We start from the raw sequence: 23,280 nt of genomic DNA, 5'->3' as shown, positions 1-23,280 counted from the left end.
CCTGGGCCTTTGGGCTGAAGTACCCACTGCTCCCTAATCTGGGCAGACTGCTGACAGGTCACCACTGATACTGAGGGACCCTTCCCCTCTGGCAATACTTCCACACACTCCAGGTACCAAGGGCTGATTGGTTCAAGCACAGTCTATCACTCTTATTTGGCTCTCTCTCCCTGTCAGTGCATCCTTCCACATTTTTACAGTGCACTGCAGACCTGTCTGGTTCAGGTAAAGGCTGCATCACACACATACTGCCCCCCTGCCCTTCAGCACATATCTGGGCATAGTTACACATGGTTAATTGTACATTAGGACCCATATCTTGTTTACCTAGGTCACAGGTATCATGGTCAGTTATTTACTGTGATAATAACCTACCCAAATCAGTACCCAGCAATACATTTGTAGGAATATTATCTGACTCTCCCACATCTCTTAACCCTCTTCATGCTCCCCAGTCTAGATACATTTGTGCCATAGGCACTGCAGGCTATACTCCCCCATTCCATTTTACTGCTACAGTCTATCAAGGGATAATGTCTTCAGAGCTCATTAACTCTAGACGCACAATAGTCAGTTCTGCAACTGTGTCCTGAAGCCCCAATGTTACCTTATCTCCAACAGTCACAGGTTGTAAGTTCTCCTTGTTACTTTCCTCTGGCCGTGTCAAAAACAAAACAGAAGATGGTAATCCTGAAGAGTGCCATCGCCCTGCTGATGCTGATGTTTTCTTCCTTTCTGGGCAGTTAGTGCTGATGTGACCCATTTTGTGACAAGCAAAACACTTGTGGGTATCTCCCTGCCCAGGTGCAGCACTCGCCCCTCCTTTCCCAGAGCAAACAGACACATTAAACAAAGGCACAACAGGCTTTTTGAAGGGAGATCCTGGAACAGCTCCTTTCCAAGTGGATGCCCTTTAACAAAGGATTTTCTCCCATTCACTGGAAACCTGTTGGTTGTGCAAAAATTTGCCAGCTCACCCGCCTCCAATGCTGTTTTGGGCTTGCAATCTAGCACCCTTTTTTGCACTTTTGCTGGGAACAGCTGCATGAATTGCTTGTTAACCATTAAATCTTCCAGCTCCTACACAGTTGAAATCTTTAGCCCTCTGGTCCACTTCTTAAATGCAGTTGTCAGGCTTCCCACAACTGCAGTATAATTCTCTGATGTACCCCTCTGCACAGTACAGAATTTCTTTAGGTACACCTCAGGAGTAAGATTATACCTCCTCTGCAGTGCAGCTTTAATTGCATCATAGTCAAACTTTGGAGGAAGTTCAGCAAAAGCTTCCAGTGAAGGACCTTTCAAACCAGGGGTAAGATACTTGGCCCACTGCTCCCTTGGCAGCTAGAACTGTCTGCAAAAGTTTTTAAAGCTGCGCATAAATATATTCAAGTCTCCATCTTTCTCCAGGGAAGGGAAACTCTCTGCCCGTGGTCTGTTTAAAGAGGAGTTTCTAGGTTCACTAACAACAGGTGAGACAGTTTCTCTCTCCAACCGTACAAGCTGTTGCTGATACTCTCTCTCAGGCTGTCATTCAGCAGCTTCCCTCTCAGCCTGCCGCTCAGCTGCTTCACTAGCAACCTACAGTTCGTGGAATTTTAGGATCAGCTCCATGCGCAAACTTGGATCCATTAAGCCCATATGCTTTAAAACAGTTTGCAAATAGCAGTCCAAGGGATCTCCAGATCTTGATGAATAACTGCCTACAGCTGCAGACAGCTCTCCTGAGGCTTCAGCTTGTGAGGCCTGGCTGCTGTCATATTCTATAAAAGCCTGTATCAATCCATCATTGGTTTTCCCACAGGAGGGAATATCTTTCTCCTGGCATAACAGTGCCCTCAATTCCTTGGTCTGCTGCTGGTATGTCGCCATAGTAAAATAGAAAATAGAAAAAGAAAAACAGAGAATAGGGAAGGGGACTGTTTGCATTGTGTGACTATATAATGCACTGAGTTTAGGCTTTGGAAATTGTGAGAGTCACATTTTTTTTTAGTACTAGGATTTTCACAGTAGCAAATCCACAATGCACTAAAATCTAATTTAAAAAAATATCCCACCGCTGCCACCAATTTGTGATGACCAGGGTTAACCAACCCTGCGCCAGTCACTTGTTTGGCACAGAAAGGGTTAACAGATACTTTCTACTTTCACTAATCTGTCATAGTCTAGCCTCTCCAGGCAAGCCTGTGACTTAGTTCAGGGGGGGCAATAGGGAGCTATTGCTCAAACAGCGTGAAACATTTTGGATATTTAAGCTCGATACCCTGGAACCTAAAGGCATGAATAGAGAAATAGATTGGACCCCTTTTTATTAATTATTATCTCAATATTATTATATTTAAAAATTTCTTTTTGGGATTAATGTCCTGTCATTATTTATATAATGTAATTTGCATTTTTATTCTGTATCTTAGATCTCTATGACCATTGCCAGTCCTCATTCTCTTGAGTTGACGTTGCTGACTTTGAAGTGATATAAGTATACTGCCAATTGTACACTGTATATGATGCATCTTTGTCATTAATGAGCGATTCATTGTTACATTTATTTATCTAAGTTGATCCACTGTAGTAGCAAATTGCTAGATTGTTGCTTAATTTATCATTATTTTGATAATAATTATATAATAGTTCATTGTGGCCTCTTATCTGTTGTTTTTAAATTTTTCATTCACACTGACTGTGACACAAGATGGCGCTATATACAAATTTTGTGAAGTTTTAAGAATGTAAGGGTTAAAATTCCCAGGAATTACCTATAAAACACAGGTGTGTAATGAGTGATGTCATCACATGATTAAGGGGCACAGCCCCGAAACGTTGTGACTTTGTTTGCTCCTGTTCCTCTTGTACACAAATAAATAAGGAATTTTGCAAGGAGACCACCTTGTTTGTGTTTTATACCATTGCCTGCAAGTTGGCAGTTACTTGCACCGGTCTCCTGTTTCCTGGGTCTCAGTGCTGGATACTACTATCTTTTGTTAGTTCAGGGAGTGCAAGGGTTAACAACACTCTCTAGTCTGTCCTAGACATAGAAAAATACCAAAAACTCCCCTTAACTGTCACCCAAACTAAATAAGCTGCCACCACTTATGATTTATTTATGGGAAATCCCAAGGAAAAACCCAGACTAACAACTTAACTCCCAGAATACAATTTAGCAAAAACATAACCTAAAATCACAGTAATAATACTACCAGTCTCTTTCAGTAACGTGGTTGAAATATTAGACAAAGGAAAAAATGTAATAAGTGGATGATTTATTATGCGAAAAGTTGAGCACATTGTATTATTAATAAAAAGATGTTAACAAATAGAGTTATACACGAGCAAAGTTTTAAAATAAAAAGGAGAAATAACAGACCTAATACTTTCCTAGCAAGGGAGATGGGCAAGATAAATGGTTACTCACGCTGTAGCAGCCTCCCAAGTAAAATGAACAACTTGAATTTTTAAGCACAACATTTACTTGTTTCCATGATATCAAATTGCTTGATCTAACCTTTTTGCAGAGGGGGCTAGGGAAATATCTACCCTTCTCTTTTACTACGGGTCATAAAGCTCAGCAACTTTGGCTTAAATTATAGAACACCTTATAACTTCTGCTATGTACATCTACTTCATATACACAGAAAGGCAATATTTTAGTGATGTTGTGAGGAGTATTTTGATACCAAACACATACATATTGCATTCTTTATGTTTCTGAGGCATTATTCCTTAGGTCCTTGAAAAAAGACCCTGTGTTTCATCAATGCCGGTGCTGACAGGTTGTGGCAATAAAATTCTCTCTTTTGCATCAGACAAGCTTATTTTTTAGGGGGGTTCTGGATTATCAAAGGGGAAACATACACAGTGCATTCCTTCTTGAAAAAACAAAAGTTTTTAGCACACCAGCTACAGAAAATTGACCTTTTAATTCATTACAGATGGGCATACATTATTATTTTTCTTATACATCAATTTAATTAATTCTCCTTTATGAACTAAATTGCATAGAGAGTTGAATACATTTACCCAAATAAAATGTACATTTGAAGAACAAGCAGAGGTCAACAGCACCCTTCTATTTCTTTTTGTCTTATTGTTTTTTTAAGTTGTTTGGTTGGTTAGTAATTGTAACTTAGCCTGATGTTGCATCAGGAAACATTCCTGTTCTTCTGTTTCCCTGTGCACAGCACATTGTCAGATCTTGTGGGGACCCAGGCTGCTGATTTGTCATTTTCATTGATAAAAAGTCCTATTGCTGCTGATTGCACAGTTTCTTTACTAAAAGGACCTTGTGGTGACAATTTAACACTTGTTTTTTCAAACAAGTAGGCCCTTAAACTGCTGGTCTGACACTGTCCTAAGTAGATGAATCAAGTTCCCAATGGTTGATTAGGATCTTCTACATGTTTTGACTCAGCAAACTCCATATTAGAATGCCTGTCTGATGCTGGGGAATCACTCTTCTGTTTAGAAGCTTCTCTTGTTTCTGATTCCTCAACTGAGCCATTTCTCTTCTGTTTAGAACCTTCACCTGATTCTGATTCCTCAACTGAGCCATTTCTCTTCTGATTAGAACCTTCTCCTGATTCTGATTCCTCAACTGATCCATCACTCTTCTTATTAGAATCTTCTCTTGTTTTTAATTCCTCAACTGAGCCATCACTCTTCAGATTTGAACCTTCTCCTGATTCTGATTCCTTAACTGAGTCATCACTCTTCTTTTTAGAAGCGTCTCTTGTTTCTAATTCCTCAACTGAGCCATCACTCTTCAGATTTGAATCTTCTCCTGATTCTGATTTATTAACTGAGTCATCACTCTTATTTTTAGAAGCTTCTCTTGTTATTGTTTCCTTAACTGAGGCATTATTCTTCTCATTAGAAGCTTCTCTTGTTTCTGATTCCTCAACTGAGCCATCATTCTTCTCATTATAAGCTTCTCTTGTTTCTGATTCCTCAACTGAGCCATCATTCTTCTCATTAGAAGCTTCTCTTGTTTCTGATTCGTCAGCTGAGTCATCAGTCTTCTGTTTAGAAGCTTCTCTTGTTTCTGATTCCTCAACCAAGTCATCACTCTTCTCATTAGAAGCTTCTCTTGTTTTTGCGTAAGCAATATCCATACTTTTATAATTTTCTGGTGCTGTGTCTTCAGTCTTCTGTTTGGAAGCTTCTCTTGTTTCTGATTCAGCAGTCTCCACACTTGAATGACTTTCTGATGATGATATATTATTCCACTCACTAGAAGGTCCTTTTGGCACTAAAACTTCTCCTAGCCTTGTACTCTTTTGCTCTATAGTTTCTGTCCTTCCTATTGGTTCCTTTTTTTCTGCTGATATTGGAATATTTTTATTCATAGTTCTTCTCATTGCATCTGCAAAATAGGTATGCATTATTAAAATATATGAAGTGGTAACAATCTGTGGCATTTTATTTGTGGGTGTTCTTGCAAAGTACTAAGAGCTGCCTAATATCTCTATTCTTTATTGTAACTCCCCCAGCTACCCTGAATTTGCAAAACAGTCCTTTTTTACATGCCCCCAAAAGAAATGAAGACAGTAATACGTAGTAGTGTCAGAGGTGCCACCCTGAACCAAGATATATAAATTTGTGTCCATCTTTGTTAGCACCCCAGAAATGAATGGTCTAGAACCCCTGGAACTTTGCTTAGATACACCTGCTGCTTTAAGACAGGCCAGCTACAGGCAAAAAAAATGATGGGGGCTGACCATGTACCTAATAGGTTTTAGATTGTTTAGAGGAAGTTGCTGTTAATTTGCTACATTGCTTGAAGCCAATAAACCAGACATAGAAACAGAGGTCTACAGTAAATAGCTGGATAAGACCTGATTATTAATGCACTATACTTTAGGATATTTTACTGAAGCTATTTTCTTTCTGCTTTATTATATTTTGGTTAACATAAATTTGACAGAAATACAAGTATCATCTCTATACATATTGTATATCACAGAATGGATAAATTATAAATCACTGTAATATTAACAATTGCATAGTGACATATGACGGACTGCAATCATCACAATCCGATCAGAATGATTGACACGCCCTGCTAGCGGCGAATGTGCAGTTGGCAGCATTGCACCAGCAGTTTACAAGAAAACACTTACAAAGTAACAGGTAGATTATGAGTTATGCGCACTATAAGGAATTTAACGAACACAACAAAAGTTGTGTTATTTCACCCCCTATAGCGCAGCCATTACAAGTTTTGAGACAGCCGGCTTGTGAGTGCGATATGGTTGCATTGAGCTCCATACCACACAAAATATAAGCGCTGTTTTGACGTGCTCGTGCACGCTTTCCCCACAGACATCAATGGGGAGAGCGGGTCAGAAAAAAACCTGAAAAGCTCCATAACGCAGCCCTATTGATATATATGGGGAAAAAAGTTATGTTTTGACGATAACCCTAACCCTTATATTGCCCCCTACATCGCTGACACCTACATAATGTTATTAACCCCTAATCTGCTGCTCCCGATATCGCTGCCACCAAAATAAAACTACTAACCCTAACGTAACCCTAACACCCCCTAACTTTAACATAATTAAAATAGAGCTAAATTAAAGTTACAATTATTAACTAAATAATACCTATTTAAAACTAAATACATACTTACCTGTGAAATAAAACCTAAGCTAGCTACAAAATAACTAATAGTTACATTGTAGCTAGCTTAGGTTTTATTTTTATTTCACAGGTAAGTTTGTATTTATTTTAACTAGGTAGACTAGTTACTAACTACCTAGTTAAAATAAATACAAACTTACCTGTGAAATAAACCTAAGCTGCCTTACACTAAAACCTAACATTACAAAAATAAAAATCTACCATTACAAAAAAATAACAAATTATATAATACCAAATAATACAAATTATTCCTATTCTAATACCCTTTTTAAAAAAAAAAAAAAAGAAAACAACCCCAAAATAAAAAAACCTAATCTATAATAAACTACCAAGGGTCCTTAAAAGGGCCTTTTTGTGGCCCCTTAAAAGGGCCTTTTGTAGGGTATTGCCCTAAAGATAACAGCTCTTTTCCTAGGAAAGAAAAACAAACACCCCTTAACAGTATACAAACCCCCACCGCCCAAACACACAAAATACAAAAACAATTATCTAAAAAAAGACCTAAGCTAATCATTGCCCTGAAAAGGGCATTTGTATAGGCATTGCCCTTAAAAGGGCATTTAGCTCTTTTGCATTGCCCTGAAAAGGGCATTTAGCTCTTTTACGAAAAGCCCAAACCCTAAACTAAAAAAAAAAAACACCCCAAAAAAAGTTTAAAAAATCCTAACACTGGGGGAGGAGCCACCTATGAGCCTGAGCGGTCGCACATCACAGCAGCTCCAACTATTTACCATATAAAAGTCAAATCTAGCGACCGTTCAGGCCCTTACACCACTTCAATATTGTGATGATGCAAGCTTAATTGTTCCAAGAGTTTAATACTAAAAGCGGAAGAACGCTCTATGTCCGAAATTTCGCTACTCTGATGCCTAGCCTGAAAAATGATCTTGAGATCGGCCATGTTTTTCTCCATGTGGAGATCGAAGTGAGGGGAGAAACCAGCTGTTTAGTGCCTTATTGATTGCAAGGACAGGTATCGCAATAAAACCTCAGCATGGATATGGCAGCACATATAATTGCGGAGATCGGCAACCTTCTAGCTGGGTACCAAACTGCATTTGAAGATTCGCTCAAACGAGCGTTCCAAACTACTGACGCAGTAAACAGTAAGGATAGCTCAGATGAGGATGCCGAGAAGCCTGAGATACAAAACTACATTACCCAGCTCGCTATGCATAGCGCAACGGCTCAAACATGCATTAATACTAGGGTAAAATCCCTAAACATGAAACAAATGATGGTTCACCCTCAGAAAACGGCTGTGCCACTTCCCCAGGAACAACAACTAATATCGCAGGGGCCTCAGTATGGCAAGGTACATCACAGTGCCACTACTCAAGAACGGAGCATTGCAGTCCAACTCCCTGGTATGGGAATATATCCCCCTGATTGGAACTATGTTGCAGAAATGGCGGAATCGCTCAGAAAGCCTCCCTCTCATGGGGCTGCGAGACGGAACCTGCAAGCACATGTACAATTAAACACAAGCACCGCTGGCTATTTAGAGCGGCTATTGTTGCCGGGTACAGAAGTAACGATCCCTAGAGGCATTGGTTAAAGGGACAGTCCTGTATTCCACCAAGTCCACTACACCTACTGCGGACTTCTGAGTGACATTGACTGTGGTGGCGGCGTGTTTGACTATTCCTGGACTGTCCAGTATAAGTTGGTTAGAAATCTATGTTTGCTTAAAGCTTCTTTGCTATACATTAGTATTTTATAGTTTTACTCCCCAGTTTGTTTATTGTGCACAACAAAGTACTTACTGAAATTTACCCCTATTGCCAGAATCTTACTCTTACCAATTTAACTGCAGGGTTATATATGTGTTACTTAGGAAGGGTGATAACTGCGTCAGGTTTACTTTATATAAGGAGACAGGAAAGAGAGAGCGCCTAATAGTGTGATATAGTATGCTCTATTGCATACTCTTTTGAACAATTTCATTACTTTATATATGTCCCAGGTTAACTGTGTTTGTTTTTGCAATCAGTTAAATATTTGCTAGCTTAAATATCCCTGGTTCTATGAGTTTATATGTATTATGTCCTGCTCTCTCCACCATACACTTTATTGTTTTTTACTGACTTGCTAGACTGAGTAATTGCTACTCACCCATATTCTTTGCTAATAGCTTGCCTGATTCACTTTCTAATGTATGACAACAGCATATGCATTGAACGTAATAGAAACCATGTATGTAACTTATACCTGCTTGTTTTACACTTTATATTCATCCTATTGTAACACACACTTTATGTTATTTGTACTCTTGGCACTCCCCTAGTAACTGTGTCTGTCTATGCAATCAGTTAAAAATTGGCCAGCTTAAATATTCTTGGTTATATGCTTCTTCAGTGAGTTTGTATGTATTATGTCCTGTTCTCTCCGCCATACACTATATTGTTTCTTACGGACTTGTTTGTTTATCTGATATGTATGTTTCGTACATCTCACTACTACAATATAGATTAGACTCCCTGCCCTGGCAACCAAATTTTGCTATAGCTAGATTTATATGCACTCTGAACAAAGTATTCCTTTTTCACACACAGACACGTTTAGACCTTAACCTTGGATTCATAAGGGATAAGGACAAACCTAGCAGTGTTCTCCTATACATATTGTTGTGCTAGACATACAGTTAATTGCTCTGGTGAACATTGCTGTGGATGGTCAGCTATTTACACCCTAACTTAATTCTCTGAGTCACCTAATTTAAGTTTTGAAACTGCCCCATAGATCTATAGCGATATGAATTTGTAGCCTTCACCCTAACATATACCATGTGGCTTACAGCTTAGCCCTACCCCGTTTCTGTATACCTACCCACTTCCTTGGATCAGCTATATGATATTTAGGCTCTGCTCCTAGCATGTTTATTCCTGTTTAGCCATTTTTAGAACTCACCATATGCTCATCCCCTTCTACCATAAATATCCCCCAGATGCCACAGGTCACCTGCGCTGGGTGTAGGGCCCACACTCAGTAGCCAGGTCCCAACTTAGGGGAAAAGAGAACTACAGTTCTCCTCTACAGTGCAAATGCTAGTATATACTTATTGCTTGGATTGAGTTATTGTGCTTTGCCTATATGTTTATCTAACATACTTGAATTGCCATTTCTTCCCCACACACGCATACAATATGCCCGCTAGCACATAATGCGCCCACTGAAATTTTTTTTTTTTTTTTCATACAGCAAGGCGTTTGCGTCATTCCTAGACTTGATACAGCGTCTGCTTATATGTTCTGCCTATCATGCTTAACTTACCACCTCCCCCCCCCTCCTTTAATATACCTCCTATTTCAGGAGAGTGAATTATGTGGTTTCTCTAACCAATACCACACCTTACTTCCCCTTCTTACGATCATATCTTGCAATACACAATTATATTAGCTTCACTTCCCTTCCCAAGCTGCGCAAGTTTGTTAAGTATTAATTTCTTTCTCAGAAATAAAATACTAAGTTCACAGTTGATGTTTACCATGCTGTTCTATTTCCCTGAGCACTTCTTATACAAATACTGAGCTTACATTTGAGGTTTACCCTGTTGGTATATCTCCCTAAGCAACTCCCATATAATTATTTAGTTTACATCTGTTATTTACCTGATTGGTATATCTCCCTAAGCAACACCTCCACAATTATTCAGTTTGCATCTCACATTTACCAGGGTGTTATACCTCCCTAAGTAGCGCCTATACGATTTTTTAGTTTACACATAGTGTTCACCTTGGTATTATATCTACCTAACCAATTCCTTTGCAGACATTTAAACCCAAGATGTTTTGAATGTTCATTAAGGGAAGTATCTCAGGAAAGAAATTTGAAAATATGAGGTCTTTCTTTCATTTATGTTTGACTTTTTATGTTTAGCATCAGATGGGTTTGTAATCATTTATTAGGACGTTTGATGTATTTCTGTCTTAGATCTCAGTGGCTCCATTGGAACAGAGTCAATCAGAGTGTGTTTACTTTAGGAGCATAATGTATATTACTGCTATGTTAAGTCCTATACTTTATTGTTTGCAATTGTCTGTATGCTTATTCAAGAACCTCAATAAAAACTATTATAAAAAAAAAAAAAAAAATCCTAACACTAACCCCTGAAGATCCATTTAATGTTGTTGAAGTCCCGCTTGAAGGATCTTCATCCCGGCGGTTCATACTGAATCTTCAATGCAAGTTACGCAATTCAAAATGGCGTCCCTTTAATTCCTATAGGCTGATTTGGTTTTGGAAATTCAAATCAGTCAATAGGATGAGAGCTACATAATTCCTATTGGCTGTTCAAATTCAGCCAATAGGATGAGAGCTACTGAAATTCTATTGGCTATTCAAATCAAGGATCTTTTTGTATTTCAATGATAGGATCATGTGACAAAACCTTATATGTATCAATATAATTCAATTGTGTGTTTATCTCTGTGATGTAATAGGACTTGTCCAGGACTACAGTGGCACCTCCCTTGTCCGCTCCCTTGAATATTATGTTAGAATTTCTCTTAAGGTTTGATAATGGCTGTCTATGAAGTTTTGTAAAGTTGTTAATGTGATTGAAATCAGGTTTACCAAAGACTTTTTTTACGCTTAACTTTCTTTTTTAATGCATTCAAATCTCTGTTAACCAATTTCATGAACGTACTGATGCTATGGTCATTAACTACAGGGTTAAATGTGCTTTTCTTCTACAAACCTAGTTTTTTTTCAAAGACCATTCTTTTTCATCTTTAGGGCTAGATAGTATAGCAGTGTTATTTCTATTTTTACAGCATGCCAAACTTTCAACTTAATGTTGCGATAGAATCTCTGTAAATCCTTATCAATCTCAAAATCAAGCATGTTAATATCTTGCTGTGATGTTTTTACACTTGTGAATCAAAATATATAATTTACCTCATCAAATGTCCGTGTTCTCTAATTTATTTGGGGGAAACTACTAGAAAAATAAAAGATAGATTGAGCCAACATAGATCGAACAACAGGTGTAAACATTTAGAGGCTCCTCTATCGGCGCATTTTGTAGATAAGTCAGTTAGTTAACGTGGAAGGTAATTGATCATGTAGGGCCAGAAAGAAATGGAATGGATAAGGAAAAGCTCCTAAAACAGAGGGAGATGAAATGGATTCACAGGTTGGAAACACTTAGACCTAAGGGCCTAAATAAGGACTATGATCTAACAATATGTTGGTAGATTACTTCTATATTCAGTAATTTGTAAACAAGATAGCTAGCATCCTAGTGTATGTTCTTATACAATACATTTTTAATTTTAAGGAATTTTGGCGAATTTAGAAATATTTGGCATTTGACTATAAAAGCAACAGAAAATATATTATATTATTATTATATTCATTGACATGAAAGTGTAACAGCAGTTACCTATGGAGTCCAGTAGATGGCAGTAGAAGTCTAAAAAGTGTGAATCTGGCACCAATTCGCCTTTATAAAGCTGTTTGAAATGTTTGTACAACTTGTATGATTAAGGGGGAGACCCCGAAACGTCACTTGTTCATTTTAATCTGTTACCAATAAAGTGAACTTTTATTACAGTGCCGTAGACCACCTTGGTTGTTATACTTTTTTGGGGAATAAGGCAGTACCTCTGGACTTGCTGCTATATTACTTCTGGTATATTGCATTTTTAAGGGAAAAAGAGCTGCTAAATTTATGGCAATGCCCTACAAAAGGCCCTTTTAAGGGCTATTGGTAATTTATTTATAGATTAGGGTTTTTTTATTTTGAGGTGTTTTTTTTTCTTAAGGGGGGATTAGATTAGGAATACCTTTTTTTATTTTGGATAATTTCATTTGTTATTTTTTGTAATGTTAGGTTTTTTTATTTTGTGTAATTTTAGATTTTTATTATTTTCTGTAATGAGAGTTTTTTTGTAGTTTAAGCTTAGGTTTTATTTTTTGACAGGTATGATTTTATTAATTTTAAGGTAGTTAGTATATTGTAACTTTAATTTAAAGTTAGGGGGTGTTAGCTTTAGGGGTTAATAGTTTAATTTAGGTAGTTGCAATGTGGGGGTTAATAGGTTTATTTTAGCAGTAGCGATGTGGGGCGATTGTGGTTTAGGGGTTAATAGGTTTATTTTAGTAGTAGTGATGTGGGGGGGTGGCGGTTTAGGGATTAATATGTTTATTTTAGTGGTAGTGATGTGGGTGGATGGCAGTTTAGGGGTTAATCTGTTAATTTAGTGTTGCCAATGTGGAGGGATGGTGGTTTAGAGGTTAAAGGGACAGTCTAGTATAAATTAAACTTTCATTATTCAAATAGGACTTTTAATTTTAATCAACTTTCCAATTTACTTTTATCATCAAATTTGCTTTTTTCTCTTGGTATTCTTAGATTAAACTAAACATAGGTAGGCTCATATGCTAATTTCTAAGCCTTTGAGGGCTGCCTCTTATCACATGCTTTTTAAATCTCTTTTCAACACAAAGAGACAGAAAGTACACGTGGGCTATATAGATAACACTGTGTTTAGGCACAGGGGGTTATTTAAGATCTAGCACAAAACAATGCTAAATTTAAGACAATAGATAATAAACAGTCACAGTCATGTGATCAGGGGGCTGGAAGAAGGTTCCTAGATACAAGGTAATCACAGTGGTAAAAAGTACATTAATATAACTGTTGTTTGTGCAAAACTGGGGAATGGGTAATAAAGGGATTCTCTATATTTTAAAACAATAACAATTCTATGGTAGACTGTCCCTTTAATCAGTTTATTTAGTGTTGGTGATGTGGGAGGACAGCGGTTTAGAGGTTAATCAGTTTATTTAGTGTTGGTGATGTGGAGAATGGCGGTTTAGAGGTTAATAGTTTTATTTAGTTTTGGCGATTTAGGGTTTTTTAGACTAGGGGTTTATGTTAGGGTGTTTCTTTTCTCCATAGACTTCAATGGGGAATGAGAAAATGCAGTAGTGATTTCGCAATCGCAGGTGTTAGGTTTTTTTTTCTAATATTGATCTCTATGGCAGAATACGTGCACAAGCACACCAGGTCAGAATTGGATTTTGTGCGGTATGCGGCTTAACGCACCATACCGCACAACAAAAGAAAGTTTTATGGTGACTTGTTATGGCGGCACTATGGAAATAGCGGTACGGACCCATTTTGCACGGTATGTATGCAACGGATTTACCGCACAACTTGTAATCTTGGTGTAATGCGCAAGGCAGGTGCACACTCCTGAGCATACCTCATTATTATTATTATTTTAATTTACATATTTAGATCAGATAATTAAGCAGTGTCTACCTCTTATAGAAAACAACATTTAAAATTAATTCATTTTGATTATTTAACCCCAGAAATAACAGCTGAATAGGGAAAAATGAAGACGATATATAATTTTTCTACTGAAAGCTAAGATTCTGCATTTTTTTCTGGTCCTAATCTTAAAGGAACATGAAACCCACTTTTTTTATTTCATGATTCAGATAAAGCATGTCATTTGAAACAACTTTCCAATTTACTTCTATGATCAAATTTTCTTTGGTCTCTTGGTATCCTTTGTTGACAAGCAGGAAGGTAAGTTCAGGAGAGTATGGGGGGTAGTTATCAAGCCGTCAACCTCAAATACGCTGGAATTCCGCAGCGTATTTGTGGCGAGGCTGATTCGCCTTAGTTATCAAAGGCTAGAGACCGGCAAAAGTAGAATTTAGTGACGTAAGCTTCGATCCGCCGGACTCAGTCCGACACAGATCGATTCTTACGTCACTACAGATGTTCCGCACACAAGTGCGGCACTATCTGACTACTTTTGCTAGTTATCAAAAAACTAGTAGGTACGCTCGGCACTTTTCCGGCCCAGCGTACCTGGTTTTCAATCCGCCGCCCTGGAGGCGGCGGATCCCATAGGAATCAATGGGAGTCTGACCATAGCGAAAGTTCATGTTCGCTGCTGCCAGATATCCCATTGATTTCTATGGGAGATGTCTGCACCTAACACCCTAACATGTACCCTGAGTCTAAACACCCCTAATCTGTCCCCCCTACACCGCCGCAACTAAATAAATGTATTACCCCCTAAACCGCCGCTCCCGGAGCCCACCACCGCTCTAATAAACTGATTAACCCCTAAACCGCCGCTCCCGGAGCCCACCGCAAGCTATAATAAATATGTTAACCCCTAAACCGCCGCTCCCGGTCCCCGACGCAACTATAATATATGTATTAACCCCTAAACCGCCGCTCCCGGAGCCCACCGCAACTATAATAAATGTATTAACCCCTAAACTGCCGCTCCCAGACCCCGCCGCCACCTACATGATACCTATTAACCCCTATCTTGCCCCCCCATACCGCCGCCCTCTATAATAAAGTTATCAACCCCTATCCTGCTGATCCCGCACCTCGCCGCAACTAAATAAATAGTTTAACCCCTAAACCGCCGCTCCAGGACCCCGCCGCAACCTATATTAAACTTATTAACCCCTAATCTGCCCCCCCTACACCTATAATACATTTATTAACCCCTATCCTGCCCCCCCTACACCGCCGCCACTGTAATAAAATTATTAACCCCTAAACCTAAGTCTAACACTAACCCTAAAACCCCCCTAACTTAAATAATAATTAAATAAATCTAAATAATATTCTCTTATTAACTAAGTTAATCCTATTTAAAACTAAATACTTACCTATAAAATAAACCCTAATATAGCTACAATATAAATAATAATTATATTGTAGCTATCTTAGGATTTTATTTTACAGGTAACTTTCAATTTATTTTAACTAGGTACAATAGTTATTAAATAGTTATTAATTATTTAATAGCTTACCTAGCTAAAATAAAGAGAAATTTACCTGTAAAATAAAAACTAACCTAAGTTACAATTACACCTAACACTACACTATACTTTAATAAATTATTCCTATGTAAAACTAAATACTTACCTGTAAAATAAACCCTAAGATAGCTACAATATAATTAATAATTACATTGTAGCTACAGTATTTTAGGATTTATATTTATTTTACAGGGCTATAAAATAAATATAAATAGCTATATTAGGGTTTATTTTAAAGGTAAGTATTTAGTTTTAAATAGGATTCATTTAGTTAATAATAGAAATATTATTTAGATTTATTTAATTAATATTTAAGTTAGGGGGGTGTTAGGGTTAGTGTTAGACTTAGGTTTAGGGGTTAATAATTTTATTACAGTGGCGGCGGTGGAGTGGGGGGCAGGATAGGGGTTAATAAATGTATTATAGGTGGCGACGGTGTAGGGGGGCAGATTAGGGGTTAATAAGTTTAATATAGGTTGCGGCGGGGTCCGGGAGCGGCGGTTTAGGGGTTAAACTATTTATTTAGTTGCGGTGAGGTCTGGGATCGGCAGGATAGGGGTTAATAACTTTATTATAGAGGGCGGCGGTATAGGGGGGCAGGATAGGGGTTACTAGGTATAATGTAGGTTGCGGCGGTGTCCGGGAGTGGCGGTTTAGGGGTTAATACATTTATAAGAGTTGCGGCGGGGTCTAGGAGCGGCGGTTTAGGGGTTAGTAACTTTATTTAGTTGCGGGGGGCTCCGGGGGCGCCGGTATAGGGGGTAGAACAGTGTAGTTAGTGTGGGTGCTTAGTGACAGGCTAGCAAGAAAGCTGTCAAAAAGCCGAAGAGCAGCGAGATCAGATGAGTGATAACTCTCACAATCCGCTGCTCATCTCCCCGTACTTGGTGCGCTGCTTTTTGACAGCTTTTTTGATAACTTAGGCGAATTTTTGCAGGTCCGCGGCGGCGATGGTAGGCGAGCTTAGGCAGGCGTATTGAACCGGCGAAGGCAGGTAAAATAGACACGTTGATAACTACCCCCCTATATGTGTTTGCAGCAGTACAAGGCATTAGTTTTGCTAGAATGTTATGCATTAGCAAGAGCACTAGATGGCAGCACTTTATTCCTGCCATATAGTGCTCCGGACATGTGGAAAGGGTTAGGTTTTGGGACAATTTTATGTTTTATCAACTTAACTATATTAACAGATAGGAAAATTATTCTAAAGAAGTGTAAATCAAATAAAGTACAGATAATACATTAATTAAACATGTAATTAAAAAACAATTAATTATAGAGCAATTTTAAAATACAATACAGTTTAGAAAAACAAAATTTATGCTTACCTGATACATTTATTTCTTTCCTGGCATGGAGAGTCCACAAATCCATTCCAATTACTAGTAGGAATTCAACTCCTGGCCAGCAGGAGGAGGCAAAGAATACCCCAGCAAAGCTGTTAAGTCTTACTCCCATTACCCATAATTCCCAGTCATTCGGTCAAAGGAAAATGGAAATAGAAGAAGATGACACAAGGGTATAGAAGTGCCTGAGGTTTATACAAAAAAAGTCGTATTAACTCAAATTTAAGGGCAGGTCGTGGACCCTCCATGCCAGGAAAGAAAGACATTTATCAGGTAAGCATACATTTTGTTTTCTATCCAATGGCACGGAGAGTCCACAAATCCATTCCAATTACTAGTGGGAACCAATACCCAACCTAGAGGACACAGAATGGAAGGGAGGGAGAACAAGACAGGTGGACCTTAACTGAAGACACCACCGCTTCCTTTCTCCCAAAGGAAGCCTTTAGTCGAGGCAAAAGTATCAAATTTGGAAAAAGTATGCAATGATGACCAAGTGGCCGCCTTGCAGATTTGCTCCACAGAAGCTTCATTTTTGAAAGCCAAGGAAGAAGAGAGCCCTAGTGGAATAAGCCGTAATTCTCTCAGGAGGCTTTTGTCCATCTGTCTCATAAGCTAACCAGATAACATTTCTTAACCAGAGAGAAATAGTAGTAGAAGTGGCCTTCTGGCCCTAACGCTTACCAGCGAAAACAACAAACAGGGCAGTGGATTGCTGAAAATCTTTGGTTGCTTGCAGATAGAATTTTAAAGCATGCACAACATCCAGGTTGTGTAACAAATGTTCCTTCTGAGAAGAAGGCTTAGGACAAAAGGAAGGAACAACAATTTATTGATTGATCATGTGATCCGACATTACCTTAGTGTCAGGGTACCAGGAATCAGACTGAGGCGTGAAGTGCAAAAATAATCACACATTTATTAATAACAAAAAATAATAAAAAGTCCATAAGCCAGGACTTCCGGTGGGCGGAGCAACCGGGTGGCAGCAAGAAGAAAGAGCTCTGCAAAACAGCTCTTAGAAAAAGTAATTACTCGCTGCCACAAGCTTACCCATGCTACTTTTCTTACTGAGCAGGTATCCTATTTTATGCGGGCACTTGGTGCAGCTGAAACCTGATGTGTGAAGGGCCCCTACATCACGCCCTTGCCCCTGAGAAGAGACAGCAGTAGAACTGCCGACGCCCTCTTATAAACAGCAGCTGAAACCTCCTACAATCCTGGATGCAAAGTAAGATTCAACATGCTGATGTGCAAAGATAACCTCATCCAGGAACTGACCACGCTGTTTACACCTTCACTGGACAGATTGCTATCTGTCTGTTCAGAGTTATGCCAGGAAATTCAGGGAGTTGTGAGAGGCACCAAACCGATAATGACCATGTGTGAAGATCACAAGGAAAATTCTATGACTGAGTACCCAATACAGCGTGGCTATGTTGTGAAGTATGCTGACAATCTAACTGTTCCCATATTGGACTCTCATAACGGCTGCTCAGAGGATATATCTCTTGGATCACTGAGACTCCCACCTAAGACTGCAGAAACATGCCCTGAGGTCAGTTTAAACGTAACAGACTTGTGCCTATTTGATTTACTGATTTCAGCTCCGGAGCTACTAGCAGCTGGCTGCTCTCAGAGGAACCCTTAGTGTTATAAACTTACCAGACCATTTCAGTGGAGCAACAGGTGGGTAGACTGTCTTGATAGAAAAGATGTAAAGCTCTGCAGGCCCTTTTCAGGGACAGCTTCAATATATTTCTCATTCCACACTTGGAGCAGTTTATGTCCTGTTCACTAATGCTTTGTTTGCAGAGTTCATCCTCTCCCTGCTCGTGTAGGAGTTGGATGATATCTTTTGCAGAGATAGGGTATTAATTCACCCCCCTCATGTTTGGGACTTCCATAAGGGACTGCTTTAAAGAGATGGCAGTGCACCATCATTTTACTTATGACTTATGACAGGTTGCTTACAACCTTGATAAAAAAAATATGCCTGCAATCCTTTTTTTTTTATTTTGAATATTCAACAGCAAGTATTCAGCAATGTAGATTTTGTTCACTCCCTATCAATGCTGTCTCAGTCATCACATTGAATGAAACAATTTGCATTTTGTACTCTGATACCTCATTTTGCTTTCTATGTGTATATGTAGGAAAATATGGTTTCCCTTTCTTAGAATTACATACTTTAGAGTTAACATATTGAGGTTGCCCAGTTTCCCATGCTGAAAACTCCTGATTTGTTTCCACAGTATAACCTAGACATTGGTATTACTGCTTTTAGATCTTGTTAATGATTTCTCAATCCTGTCTCTTTTTTTTTTTACATTGTAGGATGCAATTTGTATTTTCTATTCTTATATACTTCAGTTTACTCTATATGCAGAAGCATGCGGTTTTACTTTATTAGAATTATTTGCAGTCTCATGCATCACTTGTGTTTAATATACTGGGATTGCCCAGTCTCTGTTTCCACAGTATAGCCTAGACATTAGGGGGCGATCTGATATACGGCATAGTTTTCGGCGCAAGCAAGGGAACCCACGCCGCCCGTAATTTCACCTTGCACATTGGGGTATTACATCTACTGCGCCCTCAGATGCTAAAGTGGCGTAAGTAGGACAAACTGGGTTTCTTCCGAAAAGTGCGCAAATACACATTTTACTCGTCGCAAGTAACTTACGCCTGTATTTTGTCCACGTAAAGTCTCAATAAAGAGTAGTTTTATGCAAATTAGGCTAACACTCGTAAAAATAACCTGCGACTACATCTAAAAATGCGCCACATAATTACGCTATTCAAAAGTCATATATAAACCCATGCGCAGCCGCCATTTTCTTCAGTGTGTCTGGATGGTTCGTTGAGCTACAGCACACTACAGTGGAGTGGAGGATTAGACAGAGTAGAGAGAGAGGCGCAAACAGAGGAGTTAGTTAGGTCGCATTGTTGGTTGGTTAAGCTTGTACACTTACACATCTTTTTACATATTGCACACATATTGCATAAATACATATACAAATACACCACACTTTTTTTTTTCTAACACCTCACACATTTTATTTCAATTTTACAGTGTGATAGGCTGAGTGTTTGGTTGTGATTGTGTGTGATTGAACTGGGAGTGAGTGTGAGTGTGTGAGTGTGTGTAGTGTGAGGATGGCAGGGAGAGGTAGGGCGGAGGGGAGGAGGGGAGAGGAGTGGCAGGGAGAGGAGTATTGTAGAGGACAGGAGGAGCAGCGGGGTCCCCGTCAGTGGAGTGTGGAGAGGGAGAGCTAGAAGGGATGATGGGAGGGGAGATGCCCAGAGACCAGGCACATCTAGAAGAGGGACAGAGGGTGCACATGGGGACAGATGGGGGGAGGAGGGAGAGGATAGGGAGGAACCCACACCAGGGACATCGTGGGGAGCAAGCCAGGTGTCCGCAGAGGATGAGAGGATGAGATGTCCTAACTTCTCATTCAATGAGAATGTTGCCCTAGTCCAGGCCATCATGGACAACCACAGTGCCCTCTTTGGCCAGGAGAAGGGCAAAGGTGTTGCCAGAAGGTGTAAAACAGCATGGTTGGCGGTAGAGGATGCCGTCAACAGTGTGGCCCGCAGAGGAGGACTGTTGAGGGACTTAAAAAAAGGTGGAATGACTGTAAGAGTCGGGTGAAAGAAAAGATGGGGCAGGAAGCCATGCACCAGAGGGGAACAGATGGTGGTCCACCCCTGGACACAGAATACAACACCTGGCAGGAGATGATACGCAGGTCCCTGAGTATCACAGCAGTCCGTGGACTTCCAGGGGCTCGTGACTCAGGGGCTGCAACCACAGCACCTCATGCTGGTGAGTAACATCCCACACACCAGTATGATATGTATTTGAGATATAACATCCTTTAATGTCACACATTCATGTACACAATGAGGAGCATGGTATTTGGCCTACTAACAAAAACATCTACAATTATATTTGACATTAATGCTACTTAACACAATGCAATTCATGATATGAGGTGGACTAGTGCAATACTAACATGTCTCAGAGTAACACAGGCCACAAGCCACATGAAGAGTTTTCAGTAAATGGACACTATAGCCATCACAATACTTTTAGCTCAGAAAGCAGGTTCTGTGCCTACATCAGGCTAAAGTAAATTGTGTGACCATAGTGTCACTTAAAGAACACATTTTTTTCATCATTGACATGTACACATAACTATTGTATGAAACACATACCTGTATACTGTGCAGATTAAAATCCCTCATATCACAAATCACATTGTGCACATGCATGTTATAGAGTTTGACATGAGAATGAGTATATGCCCTAGCATGTATCAATGTACATTGTATGCCCACATGGACATATATATGACTGTACTAATCTCTCTCATCATTTGACTCCTCCACAGAACCTCCTGTCACCAGGCTGCAAACAGGCATGCCGCCACCTCCACCACCACCACGAGTCACAGGCATGCAGCCACCACCACCAGTCTACAGGCAACCACGTGAACATTATGCTCCCAGGCATGAGCAGGGTTGGATGGCTTCAGTTGAGGACCCAGAAGTGATGCCACAACTATTGCCATATGAGCCCTGGCAAGATTCCTGGCCAGAGGAATACTCTTCTTTTGGCTTTGAGGGGGAGCCAAGTCAGCCACAAAGGGTCCATGTCTTTACCCCCCCCAACACAATATCAGGGCAGTCATGGCTTTTACACACAGGGTATGTCCCAAGAAGTGCAAACTGGACAGGCTGAGTGGTCACACACTGGTCATCAATGGGACTACCAATCCACCCTGAGAGCTCCACCATCCTCTTCCCTTGGGAGAGCTCCACCATCCTCTTCACTTGGGAGAGCTCCACCATCCTCTTCTCTTGGGAGAGCTCCACCATCCTCTTCCCTTGGGAGAGCTCCACCATCCTCTTCCCTTGGGAGAGCTCCACCATCCTCTTCCCTTGGGAGAGCTCCACCATCTGCAGATGAGCATATAGCTGAAGATTTCCCACAAACACCAGCAGATGAAGATGTCCCACAAGCACATGCAGATGAAGTTGTTCCTCAAGCACCAGCAGATGCAGCTGAAGTTGTTCTTCAAGCACCAGCAGATGCAGCTGAAGTTGTCCCTCAAGCACCAGCAGATGCAGCTGAAGTTGTCCCTCAAGCACCAACAGATGCAGCTGAAGTTGTCCCTCAAGCACCAGCAGATACAGCTGAACCTGCACCTCAAGCACCTAGGAGCCCTGCTGCTCAAGAGCCTGTGGATGGATTGTATTCTCCCCTGGGTGAGGAATACATTGCACTCCAGAGGAGGCTCATAACAAGCTGCGAGAGCAGACAAAGAGGCCAAGAGAGGTTTCACAGGAGCCAGGAGAGGTTTCACAGGAGCCAAGAGAGGTTACACAGGAGCCAAGAGAGGTTACACAAGCGTAGCATAGAGCTGCAGAGGGACATGGCAGCATCATTAAATGGAATTGTTCAAAACCAGTCGCAGATGATGCAAATTCTGTCTGATATGCAGATGCAGATGGACAATAGATGGCGGGAACAAAATCAACTCTTGGGTGTGTTGGTTGAGCACTTTACATACCAGCAGGACACTGCCTCCAGCCTATCATCTGTGGCCAGCACTCCAGCAGAATCATCTGAATCTTCACAAACCAGGAGAACAAGGAAATCCACTACAGTCACCTCAGCCCCCTCATCCAAAAAAGCCTAAAAAGAAATAAATATTCTTATAGTTCACCATAAATCTTGTCCTCTGTTATTTACCATATAATTGTCATCCACATCCATGTGAGGGGTATTTTACTACACTAATAGTGTTTAAACATATAATAAGGCCTGTGTGGAAATGGGCCAAAAAAGGTAATATTATCATGTTTATGACATATTCATGTTCTATAAACCACATCACATAGTTGTGTATGAAGGGTACATATAGTAATATTCACTTCTAAGATGTAAATCAAGGTTTCTCACATCCAATAGAAATTGACACATGGGCAGGGATAGGCATGAGCCAAGGCTGTGGCGGACATTTTCTAAAGTAAAGACCTTTAGTGAAGGACACCTTGCCTATCCCTGCACATGGGTATATATATCTAAATAATAATGTATTTACAGAAGGTGTGAACATAAGGTATAAACATCCATTTTCATTCTTCTTAATGATAGTCAATAAATCATAGTGACCTAAACATGAATTAAACTAATGAGATCTTTTCAGTAATTAGGGTGGTTAAGGGAAGGGGGGTGGGATGTAGTAGTTTCACTTACATGCAGTGGAAATCCGCAGTATGTAATTCGATGAACAGCTGCAGCAGGGGCAGCAGCAGGGGCAGCACCATGACCAGGGACCTCAGCAGCAACTATAGAATCAGCATGTATAGACGGAACAACAGGGGCTTGTAGGGCTTCCAGCACCACTTGTGCCCCATGATGCACCCCTTGTGCCCCATGATATTGTCTCTCTATGGAAAGCAGGGAAAA

The 23,280-nt window shown here is 40.0% G+C and overlaps 1 protein-coding gene across 1 annotated transcript in view; it reads right to left on the bottom strand.

The window, feature by feature from the left end:
- Positions 1–3,245: 3,245 nt before the first annotated feature.
- LOC128641803 (uncharacterized) overlaps positions 3,246–23,280 on the bottom strand; it is a 123,657-nt gene continuing 103,622 nt past the window's right edge. Inside the window, exon 8 of the mRNA XM_053694342.1 lies at positions 3,246–5,359. Coding sequence (XP_053550317.1) covers positions 4,362–5,359 — 998 coding nt within the window. The 3' untranslated portion in view covers positions 3,246–4,361. The remainder of the gene's footprint in view (positions 5,360–23,280) is intronic.

This window comes from Bombina bombina, chromosome 11 (genome assembly GCF_027579735.1).
Source record: "Bombina bombina isolate aBomBom1 chromosome 11, aBomBom1.pri, whole genome shotgun sequence".
NCBI classification, from domain to species: domain Eukaryota; kingdom Metazoa; phylum Chordata; class Amphibia; order Anura; family Bombinatoridae; genus Bombina; species Bombina bombina.
The sequence above is the reverse complement of the archived record's forward strand: the minus strand, read 5'-3'. Positions and strand labels throughout refer to the sequence as shown.